Genomic DNA, 10,423 nt, shown 5'->3' with positions numbered 1-10,423 from the left:
GTCTCCCTCGTCCTCCACCTCCTCCTCCTCCTTCTCCTCTGCAGGAAAAGCTGGAAGAAGCAGACATGTCTGATTAATAACTTTCTCCTTGTGCAGTTAAAGACTGCTCGGCAGGGCCGCTGTCAGTCAAGAGGGGCAGTGTTGGGCATACTGCCCACCTAATTCGCTTACTGAGCACTGGGCAGCATGCCCGCCTACTGAAGACGCAGAGCAGGCTGTCCCAGGCTGTCAGACTTTTATCTGGAAGATCCACCATGCTGGGCCTGCCAATGAAGACACCAGGAGTCTGTTGCAAATCCACTCTGAACACTCCCACACATCTTCAGCTGGGAAAGAGAAGAAATTAGGGCAAATAAAAGTCAACAGAGCCAGGCAATACAGGCCTGGGTTTTCAAACCAGATGTCTGTGCATAAGGACACAGTAACATTTATGAAGGAAAATTGCCAAAAAGTGAGCGCTATTTCACTTTATTTTCCTGTTAATAAAAGAAAATATGTTGTTAAAATTACTCAGTAGGATTCCTGTCAAAGTGGCAAAAAAAGCAAAACATAGACATGTATGTGTGAACATGCATGCAGCCATTCTTCTCCCCTATTGCATCAAATTTCCATCTCTTGCTCACATGCCGTACTCCTCCCTTAAACATCACTTCCACTTCAGAGAGGCAGAAGAGTGAGAGAGAGCTGGAAGTAGATGGATGATGATTATTCAGACGCACTCTCTTCTCTTTCACCTCTCACCATTGATCCCATCCCATCAGAGAGGCTATAAATATTAATAAGTAGGCTTTGTTTTAGCAACCTGTGTGAAGATCAGAGCACAGAACAATGGAAGTATCTGGACATGTTTTTTTCGTTTTTTTCAGACAGGCAGTCAACCTGCAGAGAGTCCATGGGGGAGGGGAGCCTGAGGGGAGCCCAGCCCAGCGCCTCAGGCTCAGTGTGTTCATGTCAAGGTCGGCTCAAGGGGAGCTGATAATGTGGAAGACCGGAATCCTCTTTAAAATTAGCCTTTACACAGGCTGATCCAAACATGCCAACAAAACACGTGTAATAGATACAAAACATTTATGGACAGTAGTTTTGTCAGATTTGTAAGTATTTTTCAGAAAACTACAAAAGCATTTCTAACACTGACAAAGAGGTTTTATTTTTTCCTGCACAGGAGAAAAGCCAAAGACAGAAAGACAGAAAAATTACCTGCTTTGGATTTAGACTCTTTTTTTTCTGTTTAACATTTTATTATTTGTTTTGGGGGGTTTTTTTTTGGGGGGGGGGGGGGGGGGGGGGGGTTGGCTTCTTGTTTTTGTAATCAAATACAAAATATATTTGGGTTTATCAAAGGTTCAGAAAACAGAAACATTTCCAGAATTTCTTTAAAAAGATAACACAACTTGTAGCATTTGCAGCAATCTTTAGTTTAATCTTCAGTATGTAAAAGTCCCCCGACTCCCACCCACTAAACCAGCGGCCCCCAAGCCCCGGGCCACGGACCGGTACTGGTCCGTGAGTTGTTTGGTACCAGGCCGTGAGAGTTGAGGCTGGGATGTGAAATCTATAGTTTTCAGGTTTTTTATCGTTAACTCGGTTTCCCTGGGTCTTTTCCCGTGTTGTAGTTGTGTGTCTTATTTTGAAAGAAATATTTATGTGTTACCATAGCGACCAGAGAGCATTAAGGCTTCAGAGAGGAGGATGTTGCTCTCATCGTTGTTGGACAAAGTCACTGTAACCTCACCCAGTTTTTTTTTACTCTGCATTTTGACGCGTCAGCACAAGCATCAGCATCGAGATCCTGACTTTGAATCCATCGGACAGCTGGTAGGGCCTTTCTGTGAGGAGTTTGCATGTTCTCCCCATGCGTACGCAGCTCCTCTCTGGGTGCTCTGGTTTGCTAAGTTAACTGGTTATTCTAAATTGGCCATAGGTGTAAATGTGAGTGTGAAATGTTGTCTGTCTCTCTGTGTTGGCCCTGCAATACACTGGCCACCTGTCCAGGGTATACACTGCAGAGGTGGGACCAAGTCATTGTTTTGCAAGTCTCAAGTAAGTCTCAAGTCTTTATCCTCAAGTCTCAAGTCAAGTCTCAAGTAATGTCAGGCAAGTCAGAGTCGAGTCTCAAGTCACTGGTGTAAAAGTCCGAGTCAAGTCACAAGTCTGAAACTTTGAATTTCAAGTCCTTTCGAGTCTTTAAAAAAACGAAAAAAAGCATGTTGCAGTTATGCTAAATGTAAATATTAGACCATCTAATTTTTAAATCTGTGTTTTTCTCAACACATGACAAAATAGTGAACTTAGAAAATATACACAAATTGTGAAATTGCACCTCTTTAAAATGCAGCTCAATTAAACCTAGCTCCTAGAATAATTTTCACCGACAGTTCTGAGATAAGCTGCATGTTATTCTTGGATGCGCTTGTAGGACCGGCTTTAAAATCGCATGACAAAAATATCATACATATTAAAAAAAACTGCATCACCAACGTAGCCTGGAAAACATTTGCTAGTTAGATGAAGTCAGCTATCTCATCTTAGCATATTTATATGCATATTTATAATCATACGGTTCTTGGAGTGAGTGCACACACTCGTGAAGTTTAGTAACTTCAGGTCACTGCAACAAGCCCAGGTACAGTTTACCGACGGATGGGTGCAGGACCTTGAAATGCACCGTGTAGAACGAAAGACCATCGTACGTATCATAAGTTTACCAGTCTCACAAATCGTCGTCATAAATACACATTCCTTAACCGTTTATTAATAGGACCTTTGAGCTCAACGGTAATTAATTAGTAGTGGAAATAATTTCTGGTAGCATCACAGAAATGTAGCAGTGACAATAATACTGTATGCTGTAATCGTACTGGACAATTAGTGATACAAAAAACCTGTTTTATCCTGTGAATAAAAGTATATGTTTTTGTCAATGTACCATAATAACAGAGGCGAAACGCAATATTGTGTCAGGACAATTCACTATTTATGCGCAATAAATAAAGGAGCATAGCGCGACAATTTCTGTTCAGCGCCAGACTTGCTTGTAACCTATATCACCAATTATGTTATGAAAATGACGTATTAACTACAACAGCAGACTGACCTTTGTGTAAATGCTTGGAGCAGACTAACCTGTGAGCTGGAGGGTTCTGGGACGTTATATTTGATCTTTGAATGGCTGCGATCCAGGCCATCCGTCGTGTCTTTGTTACTTCGGAAACATGGCTCGAACAATTTCTCTTCAACGACGTAATCCGATAACAACCGATCTCTTTACCCGTCGGCTTCCCGTGGCTGTCATGCGACCGGCTATTGCAGTTAATAATACAACAGCTTCTTGACATTTTTGTGTTTCTTTTTATCGCTGTGTGACTGATTTTAATTGAAAGCCTGTGTGCGCTAGTACCTCTTGCCACGAGTTCCCAGAATCCTTTGCGGTTCTACCCGTGAATGACGTCACATTTTCAATCTCTATATAATATGCATGTTAAATTTTATATTTGGGGTAAAATATCAAGTCTTTTCAAGTAAACCGGTTCAAGTCCAATTCAAGTCCCAAGTCATTGGTGTAAAAGTCCAAGTCAAGTCACAAGTCTTAGAACATTTTTTCAAGTCAAGTCTAAAGTCATAAAATTAATGACTCGAGTCTGACTCGAGTCCAAGTCATGTGACTCGAGTCCACACCTCTGATACACTGCCTCTTTCCCTATGACAGCTAGGACCCTGAATTGGATAAGTGCAAAAAAATCAATGGCTGGATGAATGTTAGCATTTTAAGCCAGAAGTTACCTTATATGGATAAAAAGGTAGAGTGCTATGGATACAACATGCAGACCCGTATATTGGCTAATTAATGCCAAATCACATTTTAATGAAGCAATATGATTTGTTTCAGCACAAACTCCTATACCACACAGCAGGCTATAATATTAGTCATGCACCCCATTAAGCAGTGGATGATCAGTGTTGGGGAGTAACGGAATACATGTACCGCCGTTACGTATTTAAAACACAAAATATGAGTAACTGTTTTCCGTTACAGTTACCGTTTAAAAGGGTGGTATTCAGAATACAGTTACTTTGCTAAAATAAAGCGATTACACGGCGGTCTTTTCTAGTTTCATATGTTAGGCTATGCCCTCTCTATTTTTGGTAATTCCACGCCGGTGGAAACCCAAACAAAACACGCATTAAGAGGCTCAAATGCCCGCGTCTCAATCTCGTGTCTCATAATGACGTGAAGAAATATTTTTTTAAATGATTTAATATGAAGGCAATAGAAGAGTGTTACAGGCATTGCTCTAAAAAATGTAGCCTCACAGGCAGCGTAGTCCGTGCTGCAGGGAGAATGCACTGCCATACCCGTTATGTGTCTGTGAGCGAGGGAGGGAGAAAAAGGAGAGTGGAAAAGTACGACTTGTCATCGAGCAGAAACAGGAGCTGGAAGCATGTAAATATAATAATAACCACTGCAGCCAAGAAGAGTGCCTGACGAGCCCAGTTGTAAGTAAGCTATTAAGACTCGACTGTACGCTGTGTTCGTGTTTTCCTCCGAAACAATAAATTCCACTGGAGCAGCCTTTAAATGCCTCTCTCTGTCTCTCGCTAGCAAAGTTCACCCAGACAACAAAGTAAAACTAGTTTTCGGCTACGAGCCCGTATTAGCCAGAGGTCCCTTTACTATGGTTCGGAGCCGCAGACCTGTTTTATATATGTGGAATAGTTTTCTATATGAGATGACTGCAAAAAGTGCAGCCTTATAATGTCCACCCTACTGTTACTCATTTTATATTAAGATTTAAAAATCTAGTTGCTATTGGTATGGCGAGTAGCCTTCAGTAATAGTAATAAATCACACAGCAATAGGACATTCATGTAGTTGTAAAAAAGCATGATCATATATTAAGTAATCCAAAGTATTCAGAATACGTTGCTCTCATTGAGTAACGTAACGGAATACGTTACAGAATACATTTTGGGGCATGTATTCTGTAATCTGTAGTGGAATACATTTTAAAAGTGACCTTCCCAACACTGTGGATGAGGTCTATCAGACTCCAGCTCCTTATGTACGGACACCTGTCAGTTACCCTCACTCAATTATCCAGGCGGATGATCTATAAAAAAATTGTACATTCATAAAGGCAAAAGCCAGGACTCACTCACTGAAAACCTAAGAAAAAGGAAAGGCATCGGAAAAGTTGTAGATTGCCATGGAAACCCGATCTAATTTCAGATAAACTAATTAATGTCCAATTTTTTTTAAAAATGTCAATTAAATTAAGGACATCCACTCAAAGATATAAATTAAAGATTTATATACATTACATCTAACTTGATGTACTGCATTGCATTGTGAGATATTTATGAAGCTATAGTGTTGAGTCCTTACATAATCTTGTATTTTCTCAGACATTTTTAACACTTTTCTTTTGTGGTTTTAAAAAAAATACACTGAATGATGCCTTGCAGTGCTGGAAGGCAGATTTTATTCCTGTTTACCAGTGTCAGACTGCTTGTGCTGTTTAACAGCTACTAAAAGAGTTTAGCAGCATTGTCACTTCACTGATTCATTTATTTATCTGGAACATTTAACTCAGTGGGTGTTTTTTATTATGTGATTTCTGCATTCATATGAGTCCATTTTATTTTCCTTCCTAATAGCGACCCAGATAAACACCACTAATAATAATAAAAATATGTCAACAAATATATTTCATTGTGAATAAATCAGAAGTGAAACATTATTTCTAGCTGTAAGTGAAAAGATACGATTTTATTTGGAATGGGTGAAGTGACCCTTTAAACCAATTAAAGAGAAAACATAAAGAGGTTAAATATAAGCCTAGTTGGGTCTGACGCTCCCTCCTCCATGGCATCATTTAGTGTCTTAAAACAGTATGTGTTTGTGTTTTATGTGACCTCCATTTTCTCATCCTGACCTCGCTAAGCTTGCAAGCGAGTGAGGTCAGGGTGCCCCTCCACTTGGTTAAACGTTTTAATGTTGTACCTGACATCTTTGTGTTTACAAACTAGAGTCATCCCTCTCACGGGGAAGACAGTGATGGAGGACCTAGGGTTAGGGAAAAAAATCCTAAAAATGAAGCCGAGACAGTGGCTTTACCCAGAACAAAGAGAGGGGGAGAAAGGAGGAGGCAGACTAGATCCCTCTGGTTAATGGGAGCGCATGATTTACAGCAGATGTTGGCCAACTCCTGTTCAATCTAGAAACAATACGTGTGACATGGGGTTCATTTCTAGATGGGAAACGAATCGATGACACAGAATGGCGTGGACTTTATGACAACCTGGGTTGGCCAGGCTGTGGGGGTGTGACAGATGCAAGTCATCCAAAACGATTCACAGCACGCATGTGACACCTGGAAGAAAAGTGAAGCAGAAGGCTGCGTTCGATACAGCCGCAATCTGTCTCTCATGGATTACCATTAGACTGAAGTATAGGAATTCACAACCTGGAATTCCCGTTTTTTGTTTGTTTTTTCTTCTTTAACCACACTAAAAAATGGAAAGATTTCCTGGAAAAATTAAATATAATCCACTGAGTGTTTAAAAAAATGCATAGGGTCATTTAGAATAGGAGTGTCCAGTTAACACGAAAACATAACCAGACAGCAATGCCAAAAATCAAACATCATATTTTGCGTTTGCTAACATAATTTGAGATACACAGAAGAATAAAAGAAATCAGGAGGGGAAACAGCACTTTATATCAACACATGTATACAGTTTTGGTTTACGTTGCACAAGCTCAAATACGATATACCATTCATAGCCAATGACTGTAGGTGTGGTGAATGGCCATGGATAATTAATGGATCTTGATCATCCTGCACCACTTTTTGGATAAGCAGCTGAAAAGTTCTTTAACAAATTGTTTAGTTTTGCTTCCATAAGCACAGACATAGAGAGTCTTTTCCACTTCATATCATAATTGCTGTATTAATTTTAGATTCCTCATTGATTTATTGAATTACTTGTTCATGTTTATGACTGCTGTAACACAGGGATTTCCCAGCAGTCGGAATCATCCAAATCAGAATACTTTAATAATCCCTGAGGAAATTATGTATGTATGAATACTTCTGCTGCTGCTGATTTCTTGCTGTTTTTTATGCTTCCAGCTGATGACAGGCATGACTAGAGGTATTGTGTGTTCAGGACATAACTTGGCACAAATGTTCACTTTGGCCCAAGAATAAGCTGAATGAATGAAATAAATATGACAAAAGATTAGATTTTAGGAATAAAGGTGCAAATTAGAAAAGGTTCACATTATTATTATTATTATTATTTGATACAACAGAATAACTATATAGCTTTGACATTAAACCATCAGATCCTCTGTGACTTGAATGTGAAGTAAAACTCAAGGCGAGTTAATCTCTTTAAATGGGGTTGTGTGTTTTTGTGCAGCAGTGTCTTCTGGGGAGTTTTATTCTGTGTTTCAAAGCTGCTTATCAGTTGCAACAGCTGACGAAAGATTGCATTAGTCCTAATTCTCAGCCTTTTCTTAGGTGGAATCAATTTCAATTCGAAGGCTCCCCAGTAAATGCTGCTTTAAAACCTTCTTCTTCTTTTTAAAGTCTATTCACCGGTTGCTATAGGGAACCCAATGAAGGTCAAAAATCTGATTTTGTAGGGATCAAAAAAGTCTAAACCATCACTGGAATAAATTCATAATTGTAGAGACCCTTCTTTTACTTATGCAAGCTTTTAAATCACAAAGAGAGTGGTTGACCTGAAAGTTAGAAAAGGGAAAAGAAAAAGGAGTCCTATGGTTTGATGAATTCAGCCTCTTATATTGAACAAAGTTTGTTTTAATGTATTAAATCATCGGTATGCCTCATATAATGAAAGACGATGAATTCACATCTTAGAAATCAAATGCACTGCTGTGATTTTATACTATATTAAAAAAAACAAAAAACAAAGATGTGCAACACAATAGCAGAAGGAGGAAATAATCAAGGCTCATTAGAGCCTGCGATGTTTTAAGAGAGGAGGAAACTGAAGGCTTAAATCAAAAGATGAAATTAAAAACAGTGGGGCGTTCTGTTGACGGTGAACCTGCCCAATTGCTTGAGAAGTTTTGTGGCATGTACCCTGCAGGGCAGCGACATCTTGGCAACAAAAGTTTGATTTTAGAGGAGCACAGGTCTCGGGGAATCACCAGCCAGCAGACAAAGAAAGAAATCAGGAGCGCCATGTTGTCGTCTATTGTTCAAGTGACAACAGGAGCCCAGGCCAAAAGGAGACTGGCTATGCAGCGGGGTATCTTGACCGGTCTGACAGTATGAGCGTTATTCCTCTGCTATCTCTTAATGCCTTATTGAGAGAACCAGCAAGGTGTTTGCATGCATTTCATTTGTTGCGAGTCGCTTGAGAGTCTCCAGTCTGACCTGCGAGCAGGTTTCTCTGCAGCCAGCTTTGCGATGTTGTCGCCTGCCTGCGACAGTGCAGAGCCAAACGTTGGCTGTGTCACGCTCCGATAGCTCAATTTAAATGGAAATTGGATGAACTGCTTGGAAGTGATCCAGCCATCCAGAACAATTAACCCATATTACCGGCAGGCCTTGAAGGAGTAATTTGACTTTGAATGAGAATGGTGAGGATGGCCTGTGGTTTTTAACACAACTGCAAACAAAATAGCCCACAGAAAAGATGACGTTGTCAGATTTTGGTAACGAAACCAGTGTTTATGTCAAACATTGGGCATTTAAAGTGACGCCGCAATACATTGTTCAAGCTTCATTTTCACTCCTCACTCCTGAGAGTTCACATCCTTAGCTGCTGAAGCCACTAAGACTGTGTTGTATTAAAGCTGCAATTAAATATTATTCAGCACTAGAAGCTCACCAGCTAACAGAGCTCTCAATGACTAGAATAGAATAGAATAGAATAGAATAGAGTCAAATGGTGGACACCAGAGGTGAAGGGAGCCACCAGGCTGAAGAAGGAGTCCTATCGGGCTTGGTTAGCCTGTGGGACTCCGGAGGCAGCCGACAGGTATCGACAGGCCAAGCGGAATGCGGCTCGGGCAGTGGCTGAAGCAAAAACTCGGGTGTGGGAGGAGTTCGGAGAGGCCATGGAAAAAGACTTTCGGACTGTCTCGAAGAGATTCTGGCAAACCGTCAGACGTCTCAGGAGGGGAAAGCGGTGCTCTACCTGCACTGTGTATAGTGCTGGCGGAGCGCTGCTGACGTCGACTGAGAAAATTGTCAGGCGGTGGAAGGAATACTTCGAGGACCTCCTTAATCCCACTGACACGTCTGCCGAGGAGGAAGCAGAGTCTGGAGATGAGGGGAATGGCCCGCCAATTTCCGGGGGCGAGGTCACTGAGGCAGTTAAACAACTCCTTGGTGGCAGAGCCCCTGGTGTTGATGAGGTCCGCCCCGAGTTCCTGAAGGCTCTGGACGTTGTAGGGCTGTCCTGGTTGACACGCCTCTGCAATGTTGCGTGGAGATCAGGGGCAGTACCTGTGGACTGGCAGACCGGGGTGGTGGTCCCCATCTTTAAGAAAGGGGACCGGAGGGTGTGTTCCAACTACAGGGGGATCACACTCCTCAGCCTCCCTGGGAAAGTCTATGCCAGGGTGCTGGAAAGGAGAGTTCGTCCGTTAGTCGAACCTCGGATACAGGAGGAACAATGCGGTTTTCGTCCTGGTCGCGGAACACTGGACCAGCTCTTTATCCTCTCCAGGATACTTGAGGGTGCATGGGAGTTTGCCCAACCAGTCTACATGTGTTTTGTGGACTTGGAGAAGGCATTCGACCGTGTCCCTCGGGGTGTCCTGTGGGAGGTGTTGCGGGAATATGGGGTGTCTGGCCCATTGCTACGGGCCATTCGATCCCTATACAACCGTTGCAAGAGCTTGGTTCGCATTGCCGGCAATAAGTCGGACTCGTTCCTGGTGGGTGATGGGCTCCGCCAGGGCTGCCCTTTGTCTCCGGTTCTGTTCATAATTTTTATGGACAGGATTTCTAGGCGCAGCCAAGTGGCGGAGGGCTTTCGCTTTGGTGGCCTCAGAATCTCATCTCTGATTTTTGCAGATGATGTGGTTCTGTTGGCTTCATCGGGTGAGGGCCTCCAGCTCGCACTGGAACGGTTCGCAGCCGAGTGTGAAGCAGCGGGAATGAGGATCAGCACCTCCAAATCTGAGGCCATGGTTCTCAGCCGGAAAAGGGTGGAGTGCCCACTCCGGGTCGGGGATGAGTTCCTGCCCCAAGTGGAGGAGTTCAAGTATCTCGGGGTCTTGTTCGCGAGTGATGGGAGAAGGGAGCCGGAGATTGACAGACGGATTGGGGCTGCAGCTGCAGTAATGCGGACGCTGCACTGGTCCGTCGTGGTGAAGAGGGAGCTGAGTGTAAAAGCGAAGCTCTCAATTTACCGGTCGATCTACGTCCCTACC

At 42.4% G+C, this 10,423-nt stretch overlaps 1 protein-coding gene across 1 annotated transcript in view; it reads right to left on the bottom strand.

Moving 5' to 3' along the window:
- Positions 1-307: 307 nt before the first annotated feature.
- apbb1 (amyloid beta (A4) precursor protein-binding, family B, member 1 (Fe65)) overlaps positions 308-10,423 on the bottom strand; it is a 29,302-nt gene continuing 19,186 nt past the window's right edge. The window contains exon 15 of the mRNA XM_085243890.1: positions 308-326. Coding sequence (XP_085100016.1) covers positions 323-326 — 4 coding nt within the window. The 3' untranslated portion in view covers positions 308-322. The remainder of the gene's footprint in view (positions 327-10,423) is intronic.

Source organism: Mchenga conophoros, linkage group LG14, assembly GCF_057382185.1.
Source record: "Mchenga conophoros isolate Kocher_MC1m ecotype Shallow Benthic linkage group LG14, M_conophoros_male_GT1.1, whole genome shotgun sequence".
NCBI lineage: Eukaryota > Metazoa > Chordata > Actinopteri > Cichliformes > Cichlidae > Mchenga > Mchenga conophoros.
This window is presented reverse-complemented; position numbering and strand designations above follow the sequence as displayed.